The sequence below is a fragment of the Annulohypoxylon truncatum genome, assembly GCF_022578515.1.
Source record: "Annulohypoxylon truncatum strain CBS 140777 unplaced genomic scaffold F4807scaffold_7, whole genome shotgun sequence".
In the NCBI taxonomy this organism is placed as follows: Eukaryota; Fungi; Ascomycota; class Sordariomycetes; order Xylariales; family Hypoxylaceae; genus Annulohypoxylon; species Annulohypoxylon truncatum.
The window spans coordinates 1,065,070-1,082,307 of NW_025953793.1; the positions used below are offsets into that span (position 1 = coordinate 1,065,070).

The 17,238-nt window shown below is 48.0% G+C and overlaps 3 protein-coding genes across 3 annotated transcripts; all 3 read right to left on the reverse strand.

Moving 5' to 3' along the window:
* Positions 1 to 145: 145 nt before the first annotated feature.
* F4807DRAFT_416200 (armadillo-type protein) lies at positions 146 to 5,630 on the reverse strand. Its single transcript, XM_047997112.1, has 3 exons — positions 4,970 to 5,630; positions 1,448 to 4,888; positions 146 to 1,381 (listed from the first exon to the last, which is right to left on the reverse strand). The coding sequence occupies exons 1-3, from the start codon at positions 5,306 to 5,308 to the stop codon at positions 674 to 676; spliced, it is 4,488 nt and encodes a 1,495-aa protein (XP_047856974.1). The 5' UTR covers positions 5,309 to 5,630; the 3' UTR covers positions 146 to 673.
* Positions 5,631 to 9,771: 4,141 nt separating this feature from the next.
* Positions 9,772 to 10,594, reverse strand: F4807DRAFT_416202 (uncharacterized protein; the record flags this gene model as incomplete). Its single annotated transcript, XM_047997113.1, has 1 exon — positions 9,772 to 10,594. A coding segment is annotated over exon 1 (274 nt), but the record flags the coding sequence as incomplete, so codon positions are not given.
* A 651-nt stretch (positions 10,595 to 11,245) lies between these two features.
* Positions 11,246 to 17,025, reverse strand: F4807DRAFT_416204 (uncharacterized protein). The gene is made up of 3 exons (XM_047997114.1): positions 16,547 to 17,025; positions 12,370 to 16,486; positions 11,246 to 12,313 (listed from the first exon to the last, which is right to left on the reverse strand). Exons 1-3 carry the CDS (start codon positions 16,921 to 16,923, stop codon positions 11,411 to 11,413), a joined length of 5,397 nt encoding a protein of 1,798 aa, XP_047856976.1. The 5' UTR covers positions 16,924 to 17,025; the 3' UTR covers positions 11,246 to 11,410.
* Positions 17,026 to 17,238: the final 213 nt, after the last annotated feature.

The window sequence follows — 17,238 nt, forward strand, 5'->3', positions numbered from 1 at the left end:
AAGGGGAAGACTACATAAACTGCTAGAGAGGTGTCTTCTTCGCTAGATAGGATTCGTTTGCGGATGCTTCTCTTGCCGAGTTAGCACCTACCGTACGCGCGGAGTGGGTTAATTTGAATTACATAATTGACTTAATACCCAAGATATAGAGTATGTTGAAACGTGATTTGAATAATTATTATTCATGTAGTTATGTTTGACCACTATCCGAGCAATCCATTTCACCCAGTGCCGAAGAACAAGTCCCATTTTACCTAACGTTCTCATATTTTGAAGTCGGACGAAAAATCAAACCAAATAACCGCGCGATGACGAAGAAATTTTGGTATTCTCTCCAGGCACGAGACTAGGGTATAAGAAGGAGTATAGGATAGCTAGAACAAAGACATGACGCGATTTATAAAGCCTCGAGGAAAAAAAAGAACCAAGTGACCTCGTCCACTCCCGCATTGGCCCCGAACCAACCCCTGATTTCATTATCATATTCCAGCTTTCTTCCATGGAACCCTTAGGTGCTGCTCTCTTGGCGAGGAAAGCAGTCTAGCAAGAAAATGTCAGCCACGCATTTGCAGCTCGGACATCCCCTCCTGGCGCCTACTCCTTACGTAGAACCCGTATACGCCGTTCTACGTGGTTGGTTGAACTTGGCTAATGGTTTTCCTGATTTGCTGTCTTACTCCGAGTCACCATCTTCATCTTCATCCTCCAACGCCGCGCGTCTAGATCTAGTAGAGCGCGTGCTAGTAGCTCTTGCTTTTGGTGGCGGCTTCGTCTTGGCCTTACTAGCAGCGGGTGATTTACCCTTAGTCGCGCTCGCTTTGACAGCTGGCCTAGAAGGCAGGCTCTTCGTCTTCGGGGAAGACGTGGCCGCGCGACGCTTGCGTCCATTCGCCTTTGGTGGTGGTGACGGAGGTGTTGGTGCCTCTTCGGCCTCATCTTCGAGATCGCTTAGCTCACTCTCCCCTTCGGCTGCTTCCGCTTCGTCCTTCTCGTCTGTCGGTGCGGGCTCCTCTTCAGGTCCTGAGAGTTCCGAGGAGTCCGGATCGTCATCTCGCATGCGATTACCGTCATCATCGTAGTAGTCCCACTCCGCTACGCCCTCTAGCATGTCCTCATCATCTTCTGAAGAGTCTCGCTCGATGTAGGATGAGTTCTTCTTAGAACGACCACTACGTCTGCGATCTGCAGAGTCCTGAGCTGGGGAGGAAGTAGGAGCTTTCTTGGACCTTGACGAAGTCTTGGTAGATTTCACAGCGGGTCTCTTCGAAGATGTTTTCGCGGCCTTGGGCGTTTTCACTTTTGTGGAAGCTTTGGGTACTGCCGTTCTGACCTTCTTCTGAGCAGGTTGCCCTTCAGCTCGTTCGTCTGCAGTTCTACGTTTCTGGAGACCAATTGTGTTAATTCAAAATGCGACGGATTGGGGCAAGGTGATGTTTTGTAACTATACCTTCTTCTTATCCACAGATCTCAGCAGATCGTCCAATTGTTCATCGAGCCCTTCTGGAAGATACTGCTTCGCTGCAATCTCCTGTGCCACATCGTGACTTGGTAGTGCCGTGTACAGACCCATAGGCAAGCCAACCTTACCGGCATAGGCCTGGAAACTCCAGTTCTTCTTCTCCTGCCATTTTCGTAGGAGGCTCTGGGCCAAGTCACTCACCACGTAGAGTCTTTCGCTCTCCGTCGGGGTGATGCCATCCCTAGTCTGCTTCACGCGTTCGGCATACTTGAATATCATACCGAAGTTGGCTTCTGTAGTAACGTTGCTAATATAGTAAAGCAAGTATTTGGCATGATCTATCAAGTCATCGACTTCTGTTCCATAGTCTGGGTGATGCGCTAGCAGGGAGATCAGCCTGCCCATTGTCGCCTCCATGACGTTTTGCTTAGCATCTCGGAAGAAGCGCGCCCTAGATCGTATCCACGTCTCGATTTGACTCTTGAACGCGGCTTCTGGTTCGAAAGCCGTCAAAAAGATCATCGTGTAGAACCTAGGCCGAAGCTTATTTTGCACCAGGTATTTCTGGAGTTTCTCGACAAAAAGCCGACGAACCGGAGCGCATGGGTCCTGTGTGAGGAAGGCAAGCTGGTTATAGTCGGAATGCGAGAATATTTCTTCAAAGTGTTTCAAGGTACAGAGCTTCAGGAAGAGCTGGCCGGCGAGCAGTCGTAAGCGAGCTTTGTGGTGCTTAGGTGTGTCCTTTATCTTACATAGTTCGCCCGATTGCTTCAAGGTATTTCTCAGTAGCTTGAAGACTGGTTTCGCCAGTTCCTTCGCTTCTTCCAAATCCTGTGTGCCTCGGAGACGATTGATCACTAGCTTAAGTGCCCAGCACTTTACTTGACCTTCTTCGTCAAGCTCAGAATCGGCAACCCACTCAGGATCAGACTCTTTAGCATCTGTGCGAACTTTGAATAAGACGTCCTCTAACGCGGTGTCAGTGATTTTGTCATTGGCATCGGCGGTCACCTTAGGCGCTAAAAGTTCCAGCTGACTGATCGCTGCGAGCTTCGTTAAGAAGTGAGGCGAATCATAGCTCCAGTTCTTCATAATTCTCTGTAATAGGTCCGTAGCCGACACCATACTTTTATCGTCTTTTCTAGCCATCATGACGTTGACGGCATACTTCGCGGCTTTAGCTGGTTCTCCATGTAAAGAATAGCTTATCAGTGCTTGGGTAAACTTGCGGTCGTCCGGAAGCTCCTTGGGGTACCTCTTGGAATAAGAAGAACATGCCTTAAGAGTCTCGACCATGGCAGCTTCGTTTGGCTTATCCGCTGCTGGCGCACCGTCTACCAAATCCTTGCAAAGCTGCCCGACGTGAGTCTTGAATAAGTCAGGGTTGTTTTGAGAAATTTCGGTTGTAATCTCCTGCGCGGCAGCTCCAAGCCCGTCTTTGTCACTCTTAGAGCAGTCCATATAAGTCGAGAGGTGACTCTTATTTAATACGATGTAGGCAGAGCGGTAAATAAGAGGCAACAAGGTCTCCAATATGTGAGGCTTCGGAGAACCCTGTATCCTCTTCACAAATTCCTTGACAGCTCTGTGCATCGTCTTGAAATCGCTCTCAGCTGAGACCACGAACCTAATTAGTTGATAACAACGGCGGTCATGCCAGTTGGCAAAGTTATGTAAATCTGCCTCGACCCTGGCCGCGTCGGGAAGGAATTGGCATAGATATTGGATCGTTTTCTTGAGATTTTGGTTGATCCTATCTGCATTGCCTTCGGGGTTTCCTCCGTTGAACGCGTCGCACTGACGAACCAAATTTTCCAATACTTTCGAAAATTGAGGTTGTCGCGCCTGTAATGCATTGAATGCCCTTCTGGCATTGCTGTCTAGATCTTTCACGAGCAGTAATATTCTTTCTGCGCGGATCCTGTCCTGGTCATAAGCGGGATCGACGGCCGCTTGCGATTGAGAATTGCCATTAGATGGCTTAGCACCCTTTGCCTTGGGAGGAGGCGGGAAAGATAGGGGGATAAGACATTCGAACACGACACGCTCTAGTAGCACGTTCAGTTCTAGGTCGTTGGCGTAGAATGTGTTGAATATACGAGAAGGGATGCCCGACAAAGCAGAAATTACCGACTCTTGTCCTGCGGCCAACTCTCCACTGCCGACAGCCCAGAGTTTCCCTAGGAGGGCCATAGCCTCGACACGGACGGACGGTCTTTTGTCTCGGCAGCGGTCTGCAAGAGTGAACAAAACTGAGCCCTCCTTGTTTACACCACCGATCGCGGCCAGCTTGGTGACGATATCACGGAAACTAAAGGTCTCGATAGCTTTCACGGCAGCCAACCTAACTTTCTCGTCGTTGTCGTTTAGCTTGTCTCGCAGTCCGTTGACAAAGACCGATTCGTCTTCCCGGCTAAGCCCAATGCCGCCCGCAGACGTCGAGACAATGTAACCCACGGCTGTTGTCCATGCTGTACGGATTAGAGGTGATTTATCGTTCTTCCTGCCAACGAAATTATGGAACGCTTGGGAATGCGTTTGGGTGAAAGATAGGGGTGAAATAGGGGTGGTAAGAATGCTCGTCGCAGGATGGTCTGGAATCTCGTCACTCAACTTCAGAGGCGGATACGCCGCCGGATCAAGTTCTGGAGAAGGGGGTGGCCCTGCGGCACCAATACCAGCTATCATATCCCCCAACGTCTCAGTTGCCAACAAACGTAATTGGATGTTGTCGGCAGAGAGCTCAGCGTCGACCTGAGGTATGACATTTGGCAATACCGTGGGTGCTGCTCGCCAAAGCTCCCGTAACAGCTGATGGGCCTTCCGCAATTCTTTGAATTCCAAATCGGAGGGCCCTGCGGCACCATCGTCATCATCTGAATCGTCATCATCCCTATGCCCATTGGCATGGCCGCTGTTTCCAGATACGTCCATAATTACCTCGCTAAAGTATTGTCCCACATAACGTGCCATCTTCTCCGGACATGAGTTGCACACAGTCTTCGCCATAACATACGCTTCTGGCTCTTCCTTAGGCAAAAGAGTCATTTGCTTCCCATTGGCATCTGCTTTCTCCTTACGGCCCCCTGGGGGTGCTGCTCGTAGGAATTGGGCCATTATGACATCTAGGACTGGCGGCGGTAGCGAGGGGCTTTCTTCAACCAACGTGACCAAGATATCCGTCATGTGGAATTCAACGTCCTTGGCAACCTGTTCTCCCGAAGCTGCCTTGGAGGAGCCAGAGATGCCATCGAAGAAGGAAGAGAATAAGTGAAGTAAAAGTTCCTCTGCGTTCGTGACCTCGTTGATTAGAAGAATACTCTTGACTTCGGCAAGAGACGTTAGAACGTATTTATGTTGTGTGTTATATGCGTTACTCGGATCCCAAAGGGCGGGGAGAATGGTCTTGACAAAGAGGGAGAATATTTCCTACAATCAAAATAAGACATGGCGGTTAGAATAAGCGTGCTTACAAGGGCAACAGATAGAAACGGGATGCTAAAAACAAACCTTAAGTTGTTTGGGGGTGAAAGGTGCTTCTGGGGCGCATAGTTTCAAGATGTCTACCAAGCATGCCGCCGCGAAGGCTTTAACCCCAGCTTCCCTATGGGCGAGCAAATTGGGAGAAGCCAGCTCTTTCGCGACATGAGTGAGAGAGTCCTTGTCGACCGTCTCTTGGTCCATGTCAACTAATTCCTTGGAAAGCTTCTCTAATCGTCGAAGAAGCTCGCCGGTCGCGATTGGCTTCCCGGCGCGCCATGATAAAGGCTCGTCGAATTGAAGTGTTACGAGCTCTTCCTCCATTTCTTGGTCCTCCTCCTCTGGGACCTCGTCCCTGCGACGCGCCATATCGAGATTTCAATGATCTTTCAATCTGATAGTAATAGAATTCGGGAGGTACACGGATACGAATAAGCACGGGTTTCCGTGGTGAAGCTCGAAGCGTCCGACCTCGACTTGTCCTAGGAGCGGGGCGAATGGGCGGAATTATGATAAAGAACCCGGGCGCGTACCTATAAAGGATAAAGAACAAATTCAATTAAACTAAAGAGACGAACGGCGACTCCTAAGATAGGATGCGGAAAGGGTTGGTCGAGTGGCTGCGGAAGAAAGGAACATTAGGTGGGACAAATGCCGGGAGGACTTTTTTTTTGGCGATGAGATGGTTTTCTGGTCCTTTCTTGGGGAGGGTGTTACGCGACGAGCACTGCAGCAGGGTCAATCAATCAATTTCCAGCGTCGCGTGTGGCGTCCCGTACCTAGTACCTAGTGCCCAGGTGCCTACCTCCTTCCTTAGCCTACCTGCCTTGCCTGCTCCGCCAATGTCCTTGATCGCGCCCCACTCCCGGTGTGATTGTAAAATTGCATATCACACTATGCCAATTTGAGCGAAATCAACACCCATGTCAGGTACAGAGGTACTAAAGCCTGCATCAATGAAGGTAGAAATATGAAAAACACTAAATTAGAGCTTGGGCCAACAGATCTTTAAAGGTACGTACTTATTCCGCACGGATCTATTAGATTATGTACTTATGCAAGTATCCAGGTACCTAAGTACCTACCGTCAGGTGTACCTGCCCTACATGTACCTGAGGCTCTTAATAATCCCTGAACCTCATATCGTGAACTTCACCCAACACCACGAACTACATATGATCACAACTCTCTCGAATTCAATTCTCAAACCCTCACTATACTTAAAAGGATCGAATAGATTTATAAAAAAAATTGTAGAATTAATTGTCATTATTTTTTCTATCATAAGGAGGGTCTCGAGTACTTAACCATGGAGATATTATAATATTTATACGATTTTTAAAAAGGTGGTCAAATAAATCATATAAATTAACGGTATCCTGGTAGATGTGTCCCTGAAGTAACTCACCGTGAGATCAAATAAACCACTAATCACAGTCTAGGTATTAATAATTAACGTTTTGCTTGCTGGTATTCGCACTGCCTTCCTACCTAGAAGGCTTGTTGTTATAAGATCCTGCAAGTTCCTGCTCGAACTCCTACAATAATGGAAATACTACGTATATTAGGATTATCTCAAATGCCTAAACAAGGAGATATCATTCTAATGCTATATCAACTAGTTAATGGGTTTGCTAGTTGCATGTTTGCTAGTGTTACTATCACATTCCCGAGATGAGTGTCACTAGCAGAGAGGAAAGGGGGATAAGGACGAGGACAGAATAAAATAAAATAAAATAAATAAATCACAATATCAGGCAAGTACAAATTCAGAACTCCAATGATTACATCTTAGACCTCGTTGGAGCCCAGTGTGCATAAAATACATAGGTACCTTGGACGCGATTTCCATATAGAATCAAGTCCTCCAGCAATCAGACGAAAGATCAAATCACGTACCCTACCGCCGTAGACACTAGGGCCAATCGTAAAAGATATAATCTTCACAGTAATTCTACATCACTTCTTTTTTACTCTTCACTCCTTCACCTTTTTATCCTACTTCACCTCAATCCAACTCTCCACTTCACCATACCGTGCCACAACACAACGGCCTTCAACTCTTCATCTCATCTTCCCGTGCACCTCAAACTGTCGCACAAGCAAGACATCAACATCCGTCAAGACGGTAAGTAATTAAGTAAATTTCCTATTGATACCTCATCTCCATTTCCGCGTAATTATTTTTATCAAATAACGTCGCTATTGCTGCACATACTCGTTCATCTCATTCGCCCTCCTGCCACTCGTTTCCAACTCTACTACCAAAAAAATAACAACACCACTCGTCAACGACCCTACTACAGAACACCACAACAACACTCGTACCTAACCTTACTACATAACACCGCCTTTTTTCTGCCACTAGGTGCCCATACCTTTTTCGTCCCGTCTACTTCATCCAACCCAAACACTCTTTCTTTTCCAACCTTCATCCTCAACTCAACCCACCTTACCTCTTCTACTTCAACACGCTCGTTCGTTTTCCATTTCAACACTTCAACACACTCGTTTATCTTCACACACTCTTTTATCTTCACACTCTTTTCGCGTACATCTTCCGTCAAGACACAGGTCACTAACATCGTCGCCCATCATCAAGATCACTTGGTCAAGTCAGTTCATTCGGTAAGAATTTATTTTCCTTTTGTCATCTCTATCACCGTAAACTATTTCTATCATGCCTTCTATGGTTGTAATACTACACGTCGGCGAATAATCTATTCATCGTCGGCTTCCCTTCCTTTCCTTCGGAACACATTCATCATGATCCTTCTCGTTGCCGATTATTTCCCTAGCATCCATACCCTCAAACTATCCCATTTCCCATTCTTGACATGTCCATCACCTAATCCCATCCCATATCCCAACATATCAACCATCAACATTCATCTACTCAACCCTTCTAACTCGCATTTCTTATTCATAACCATCAAAATTTATTGAGCCCTTCCTCTCTTGATATCACTACCATCAAAGCTCCATCCTTCCACGGAAAAAAAATTCATTATCGATATTCATTTATTTTGCTCATCCATCCTATTCCTCCTTGCCATACCTACATCCACCATCACAATAACTCAACCCCCCATTGCTTCTATTCTGTAAAAAAGACCGAGTGCTTTGATCAAGCATATCTAACAGCTTCTAGATCTTACATTGTCACCATGTCTTCTGCGGACAATCAGTCTTCTTCTGCCAAGAAGGGTTCTGGCCAGAAGTATTACGTGGCCTACACTCCTGACTACGGCTCCATGAGCGACGACGCCTCCTTTCGCTCCATGGCCATGGAGGAGCAGCGCAAGCAAGCCGCATTGCTTCACCAGATGACTGGTGGAGCAAACTACGACCAAGAAGCTGGCTTGGGCCGAGCTACTCAGGGTCCAATCGGCAATTTGGACAACTATTTCGAAGATCTCGAAGCAGAGTATGCTCGAATTGATCGTGAGGACGACGCTCGCTTTAGTAAGTCTTGAATCCCATCTCTTCCATTCACTGCTATGATATGACTAACCCACATTCACAGAGACGCGCTTGTTCAAGGTTAGCGCCTGGATGATGATCCTGTTCCTGGCCTTTGTTCTTGGCATCGGATTTGCGGGTAAGTGTCTAGGTATCCCTATAATCATTGGAAATTCACACATGTCTAACTGTGTCCTTCAGCTGATTACCGCGTTTTCAAGGAGGTTCTCTCGAAGCATACCTCCTCTGATGTCGTGAAGCCCAATGTGGTCGGTCGTCAGGCTTACTCGTATGGTGGTGAACACCCCACCATCACTATCACTGGATTCCCTACGGTTACTTCTCACTTGGACACTAGTGTCACTGATCATCTTACGGTTACTGCGACTACTTCTGTCACTGTTCCTGTCACTGTCTCGACTGATGTCGCTGAGACCACCTTCACTGGTCTTAACAACATCACTGTCACTGAGACTTCCACCGGCGTCGCCTCCGGAAGCACCCAGACTCAGGTCTTCAACACCACCGCTTCCGAGATCGAGACTGTCACTGTGGGCAGCAATGTGACTATCACTGAGGTTGCAACTAGCACTTCTGAGGGTAATGCCACTGTCACGCCTTTCGTCCCTGGTCCCCACTCTTGGCCCAACTCGACCGTGTCTATCACTCACTGGGTTCCTGTTACCGGTACTTCGGCCAGCTACTCTGTCGGTAACGGCACTTCCACGTCTGACATTGACACAACTGTTCCCGTCACCACGACCATGAACGTTACAGTGACCCTCTCTCCTATTCCTATCTGGACTACGGGTGGCACTGGTGCGGCAACTGGTACTGTTTCTAACACTACCACCACCTTCATTGGTCATTCGACTCATTCGACTGTGACTTCGTCCACTATCTCGGTTTCCAACTCGTCTTCTCAGGTCGCTAGCACCACAACCACTGGTCATAGCACTATCTACACCACCGTCACTGAGACTATCTCTCCTTCATCGGACAACTGCACCCTGAGTGCTTCGGAGACTGTATTCTCTACTGCTGGGTAAGTAACACGATTCCTATACATAACATCAAAGAAGAAGATTAAAAGCTAACAAAATTTTGTACAGTTCTGACGCTGTGACTGCTAGTCATTCTACGACTTCAAGCTCGACAGCATCCATGGAGACTGTGATTGTGACGATCCCTGTGTCCTCGACCACTTCTGACGCGGCCGTTGAGACGATCATTAGCACCTCGACTGAGACTGTTACCCCTGTCTACACCGTGGAGATGACAAAGAGCGTGACTGAGACTATCGACAACAGTATCTCGGTGTATACTGTGACCACAGTCAACGTCAACACTATCACCGTCACTCTGTCTCGAAGCTCTACTGCGACTTCTACCTCGTCGACTGAGCCTTGTGGTGAACACGAGACTGATACCGTGACTACAACTGTCGTCTCTACTGTCTGGGGTGTGCCCACTTCGACCAGCACTTCGTCGGTTTCAACTTCGTCGCCTGTCCCCGTTAGCACCGAGACCGTTTCTATCGGTTATAGCACGACTGTCACATACACCGACATCGTTGGAATCTCTTCCAGTCACACATCATGCAACGAGACAACTGACGTCGTTACTGTGTATCCTACTGCCAACGCTACCACAACTGGCCATGAGACTACTATCACCAGTACCGCGACTCTCAACGGAACTCTGACTCGTACCACTGGTGGCGTTGATGGTATCACTGCCTCGCACTCTTATGCTAACTCGTCGATCGTGACCATCCCCTGCAACTCGACTGAGATGTACACCATCACTGTGCTACCCGCAGCCTCCAACCCTGCCGTCACCACGACCGCATCTTCCGACGGCCCTGGCGTTATCATCAGCACAATCATCACCACGATCACGACCGGCAGTCTCCACCCCCACAGTGTCAGCGAAATCAGCACTTCCACGGCTCTGTTCCACCCTATGTCCGTCAACAGCACCGGTCTCCTGCCTCCTATTGCCAACGGAACCGACATGGGCAACATGACCGCCGACGGTGGTAACAGCACTGACAACTACCGCCCTTCATCGCTCCCCATCGGACCCGCCGGAATTAACAGCACTGAGCCCATGGTCATGAACGGAACCACCATGACGATGCCCATGGAGCCTACCGCGACGCACACTCACGCGGCCAGCACCACGACTGTCTCATCGCTCGCCCGCCGTCAAGGATGGGATGACGAGAACAGCGCCTTCCACTGTGTCGTGATGATCGCCGTGCTGCTCTCCTTGGTGCACATCTGGTAGATCATATCTACCTAACGCCGGAAAAAAACCCCACTATCTCCCATGAATCAATTTTGTGATCTCCAATCTGCTCCCTGGCCTGAGCCTACTTTACACAACTAACAAATTATTCCTTCTCACAAGTTACCGATGACGGTTGGAATAAACATAGGTAGGCATAAGGAACGGCGGGTTGGATCGGGATGATTGGGTCATGAATTTTCGTCTTTCACTTCTTTTACTGTTTTTTTACTTTGATGCTTGTACTTGATTCATATTTGCAAAGGACTTTCATGGAAAAAAGGACCGTTGCAAAAGGTTTATATGGTTGCTTTTTCACACACAAAAAACCACTGTACCTAACCACGACATCATGAATGAATGATCCCCTTCCCCCTTTCTCAGATAGTCCGCAATCAATGGATAATTGAGATTTTCCCCAAAACCAGTAACTACTTTTGCCGTGATCGTGATTGTGACTTGGCTAAATTATGAGTGATCCTATGATAGCTGGAGTACTGTTGGATAAATTAGGTAGGCAGCAAAGGACCATCATGATAATAACAAGGAATGATCTTGTAATCAATATTTATTTGTCTAGGAATTATGTACAACCCGAAAAAGGGACTAACCCTTCCATGCCTTTATAGAATAAATTACACACGACCTAGATGAATTGGACGTAGAAAGATTGGTTAACAACCGGTTCTCATTTAGTTCTTATCTATTCGACACCCTCTATTGCAACATAGAATCCAATTCCTCGCCCAGGACTCCCTCTATCCCCTTAATCCAGATGTACGTCTCCCGTTCGACCAACTGGTCGTCGTCATCTTGCAATTCGCTGATGTATGGAAGCATTTCTGGCAACATAGCCAGCCATTCTTCGCCCAACCTACTTGTGAGCGCTTGTTCGCATTTCACGGCCGCTAGACGGACCGACGCCTGCTCGGAGCGCAGATGCTTTAGTAGAGCTCCGTTCAGTTCTTTTTGGTGTTCTTGAGAATCGGCTGCGGCTGCGAGTTCGACTACGGCAGGAATAAGCTCGTTTGTTAAGTTAATGGAAGAGGCGTGAGGAAATTGCGAGGCCAAAGTGGGCGCTATTGCGCCGAAATGAGCAGGAGCCTGCCAAAAGTCGTCTTGGTCGTGCTCGAAACACTTTGCTAGAGTGTTCAGTACCTTCTTCCATAGTTCCTGTTCTACAGGTCTCTTTGGACTTGTGCTTTGGAGAATGTCGACGGCACTGTCGAGAATGTAGGATGCGTAGCTAGTGACGATAGACTTTAGGCCGCTGAAGAAAGATAGGAAAAAGCCGTATATGCTCAAAAGCCTGAGGTTTTTGCCTTCGGTATCCTTCTCCGGCAAGCCTGCAGACCAGTCTACCAGCTGAGAGAATATCGGTCGGAATGTTGCATCGTTGAGTTTGTATATCATCTTCAGAGCAACTATGTTAATCGCTTCTTCGATGCGGTGTATTTGCCTCGAGAAGTCCTCGCTAGCACCACCCTTGGAACACTTCAGTCTACGAAGATCAAAGGCATTAAGGAATATGGCCGATAGGGAGGCGATATTCTTGGAGATATCTGTTTTCGAATGTTTGTCAAGTGCGATGCCGAGAATGTCAAGATATTCTCGCGTGGCCTAAAGTCGATGTTAGTTTTCTTGACGCTCTGATATGATCCGTGATTGTAACTTACAACTGGGCCGGAATCTATGGCTGTACCCCAGTTTTGTTCTAGAGCAGAGAACAGAGTCTTAGCATCGACCTGCTTGGCAAGTAATCGCAAACATTGCAATCTAGCATCATTGGCTTCGGCGCCCAATTTAGAACTAGAAGATGCGCTTGATACTGCTAGAAGCTGGCCTAGATAGGACCCAGAGAGCATGTAGGGGAGATGCTGTGCCAGCGCTGCCATGAATGCGTAGCCGGCGTTATGGAGTTCAACCCCCGAAGCCTCGCTTTTCATGCTTTCTGCAATGTACGAAAGCGCCTTCGGAATAGCAGATGGTAGAACGGGCATGACACCGTCCTGAAGTACATCTACCAAAGATGCCAGGCAAAGCAACGCCATTACGCGGAGCTGATCATCATCTTGACCCAAACATTGGTCGCTAGCAATTGTTGCAGCAGCCGCAGTCACAGCCTCCGGATCCTTCTTTCCGTATTTCTCGGAGATCTTGTCCACGCAGCCTACAGCTAGGTGCTTGTATGCCGTATCCTCCGAGACTCTAATGATAGCTGTTAAGTGTGGCAGGAATGCAAGAAGGGCTACTCTGGAATTAGCATCTCCCTGGCTCTCCTCGTCGATCCTGACCTCGACAGCGCGCAAGACCTTACGCCGTAGGACAGCATCAGGTCGATCTAGGAGGGTTTCCACAGATTTGATAAACTCTCCAATAGAGAGGAGATTCAGAAGCTTCGATAGCGCGTCACCACAGAGATTATACAGGTTCTTATGTTGTTTCAACGAATCTGCTAAAACTAGGAGATCCTCCAACAGAGTCGAATAAAGTTCTCGGACCTTAGAAGCCTCCATGTCGTCCCGCTCAGTGAGTTTAGCGATCTGTGTGGTCAATTTTCTGCTGGATAAAAGATGGGGGACCAATGTTAATTGGCGAAACCCAATTTTCTGGGGATCCCGATCACTCTGTTCGTTGGTGCCAAGGAGGGTCGAGGATAGACCGGGTCTTGGTTGAAAGATATCACCAATTAGGCCGAGATGCTTGATCAAGGACTGGAGTTGAATCTCTACCTTGAAGTAGTTGAAGATTTCGGTAGCGAAAGATAAAACTTGATCAGTAGCGCCGTACATGTTGGTAAGCATAGCTAAGAGTGCAAACAAGAATTCCTCAGCACCCAAGGTCTCAACTAGGGATACGAATAGCCCAAGTCTTCGATGTGACGGTATGTGTTCGTACGCAGTTACGAAACTGAGTAAAAGTTCGGAAGCTCCCGCCAGAGGACTTATCTTTCCTTTTCGCAGCGACTGGATAAGAGGCGGCACAACTTCTTTAACTGTTTGATTTATCACATGGGCTGAGTAGTCATCGCTTTGACGGAGCACCGACCCTCCCATATGCGTGAAGATTGGCATCACGCTGTTGAGTACTAGATCCGGTGCAACATTTGCTAAGCTTGCGACAAGCAGAAGTGCAGTGTTTTGCACTGACGGACTCGAGGATTTCTGGATGCAATTAACAAGGAGGTCGCCGTGTCCGCCAGTGCTGTCAATCTTCAACGACTTGTCCTTCTTGTATGCGGGAACCATGGCCAGCAAACTCCGAAGAATGAGGTTTTGAAGATACCCTAGTTCCGAACCAACTAATACTCTAAAATGTTGGAGCTCGGAAAGGGCATTGAAAAGAGCATTGAGTAGCTCAGGGTGGTTTTCAGGATTGGATCCCTCGACGAGCTGCAGTACAAAGGTGACTTGCCTGAGCATTGTGCTTAATTCTGGAGTTGGTTGTGTCCCTAGTCCCCGATGAGCCTCGGAAGAGCTAGTCCTTCTACGCTTGCCCGATGGTGGTTCGGTAGCCATCTTAGCCGCCGGCTGTAGAGACTCTAGGAAGAATAGGAGAATGTTTGTTGTAAGCTCCACATTCCTTAAGAGATTCGCAGCTTCGCTGGAGACGGCACCGCCATCACTAGACGGATCTCTTTGTGATAGTTCGAGCATTTGTCTAGCAACCATATGCTTCGCATCCGTTTTCATAGATGGCCATAAACTCTGGATTCGCAAGAAAATGGCGTGAAGGAGGTTAGGTCTTGTAATAACTTGCTGAGTTCCCACAATGCCTAGTAGAAATTCCATGCCATCTTTATCGTTCGGAAGCACTATCTCGACAATGCTTTGGTCTAGGACCGGCTCTCCGGCATTTTCTTGGGCACACACGCGGGTAGCGTCGTCGGAAGACAAGGATGACCACCATTTGAGCAGTGGTAGAAGTAATTGAGTACGAGTAGTGCCTGAGACACCCTTGACCTGGTTTAATGACGCAAGAAGGCGGATCTTCAGGACGATGAGAGGAGTTTGAATTGCGTGGGAAGAGAGGAAGGATAGGATGGATCGTCGGGTACTATGCGAAAGGTGGCTTTTCTTATCCTTATCTTCTTCAGCTGAAGATTTCGAGCTGCTGTTCAATGCGCTTTGTAAGACCTCGATGATGTGATCAGCATTTAAGACACACTCTTCGAGGCCAGGTGTGACGACATTGTGCAGCAATTTGTAACAGACGTCCACGTCCATCCATACCGACGATTCAGCGTCATCATACAAATAGTCGTTAGCCCAACGGATGTGAGTTTCAGACTTTTCTAAATCTTGGAACAAATTTTCAAGGACAGCTGCTAAATCCGCGGCAGCGCGACGTACCCTTTTCGATGGGTCATTTAGAGCCGCGAGAGTGTATGGCAAGAGGGCTTGGAAGTCTACGCTCTTGCAGTCGTCGTCTTTTAGGCGCCGCTTTGCCAAGTCAAGAGCCGCAGCACGAGCTAATACCGGGTATGGTCCGCACCATGTTCGCATTAAGAACGTGAGATAAAAGGGTGTCTCGCTCCCTTGGCCGTGCTGCAACGGCGCGAGTTTGTCGAAAGACTTGAGATTATCCGGATCAGCAACGCTAAAAAGAAAGATGGAACATAGGTCGGTGAAGATGTCCGAAGAAGCAGCTCGTAGACACGAGTCTGATGGCGAGGTCGATATGTGGGCTACGCGCTGGACAATAGATTCCATGCCTTCGACAAGCACCGGCACAGTTTCGTCGTCTACCATCGGAATATCTTGTTGGGGCTGGTTAGCAAGTTGTTTCGGTCGAAGATCAGTACCGAGCCTAAGTTCTAGCGCATCCACGTCGACTTCGGTCTCGTCGATTGCTTTGATGAATATCTTCCCAGCGTCCGTATCGAGTTGCGAAAGCCTGATAATTATAGAAGCTAGAGCCTTTCGCACTTCTCCTTGCGGGTCGACGTCATCGCCGACTTTGTGTGCTGCTAACAATAAACTTTTGAAAATGACTGCCGTCTGCTGGTCATTGATAACCGAACTTAAGAGAATCGACTCAATGACCGGCAAGCCTTTTATATCGCCTTTCTTGTGAGCCCTATCTACCAGGGCTAGACACAGACCATTCGCCAGCTTTGTAATATTATGCTCTCTGCCAATTTCGGGAAGGAGAGTAGAAAGGTTCGGGATCTTAAGAAATGCCTTCGTTACTTTTCTGGACATTTGCTTCGCTGATCGATATTGTGCGAGAATCGAGAGGCAGACAAGACCAGGACGGAGGGATTCTGCCATCCATCCAGTAACGAGTTGCTCCATCAAGGCACTGATGGCGGTATCATCAAGGTCGCCCTTCGCAACGAAAACAGATATCACCATATATGAGGCTATTTGCAAACCAGGGACCTTATTCATGACTAAAGCGTCACTAAGGATAGGACCTATTTGGTGCAGCAGAGTTTGGTCGTTGCTTCGTTGAATGCTACGACGACCGGATCGCATTTTATCTAGCATACCATTCACCGCCTCGGTCATTATCCCGCCCCAGAAAGATATCAAGGCAGGGTAGTGGTGCTGGGCCTTGCATGCGTCTAGAGTGTACGTCGAGAGGGTAGCGAGGAAGTCGGAATGGTGTATCGCTTGGTGGACAATGACAGACCTCGGTGGCTGAGTCAACGACCGTACGTAGGGATCTAAGAACTTATACACTGGCGGTATCCTACTAGGCAAGATAGACAGGAGTGTCACAAAGGCTGGGATGGTGTGGTATGGGAGGAAGGTCGAGATGAGCATGACTGTATTGTATTCGTGGATCCTGTTACAAGATTAGAACCATAACCCAACACATCGTATTTATAGTATTTAGAAATCATACCTAAATCTCCTGATAAGCCATTCAATAGCCTTGATTGTTGGCATAAGCCTAAGCCGCGCTCCCGCGAGGTGGAGAAATGAGTCTATCTTCTTGTCGAGCTCTGCATTTTCGGCAGCAGTCATTTGACTCCGGTCCTCATCCTGACTCTGCTCGCTGAATATGGTTGTACCAAAGGGTACGAAGCGCGAATCTAGCTGGCAAAGCTCTTCATATCCTTGGTGACAGATACCATAGAGAGTCTGGAAGTTTTGCGACGCCGCAACTCGTGGTTCGAAGATTAACGACTTTGAATGGGCCGCTTTCTGCGCCTTAACGTCGAGTGTCGATTTCGAACTCGCAGCAATCTGCGCAAGTTGCGCAGCTAATGCTGTCGTCATACTGGCTTTGATGTCGAGGAGGCTCGTATTTCCATGGGAGAAGACGCGCCGGGTAGTCTGGATTTGTATTATACTGAAAGCTGGCGACTGGAGACTGGAGACTTCCAATTCGTGATACCAATTGAACTTTTCTCCCAAAATTTTAGCGGGGAGCAAAGTTTCATTAGGAACAGTCTACCGATAAGGAATTGAACGAATCATATGCCCTGGATAACAGCAGCCCCATTATTATCAACATTTGGACCGATATTTTTTCTATTTCGGAGTTTAGAGCGGACGACTCTTGAAGACTTCTACAGATGGGCTGTACTTCAA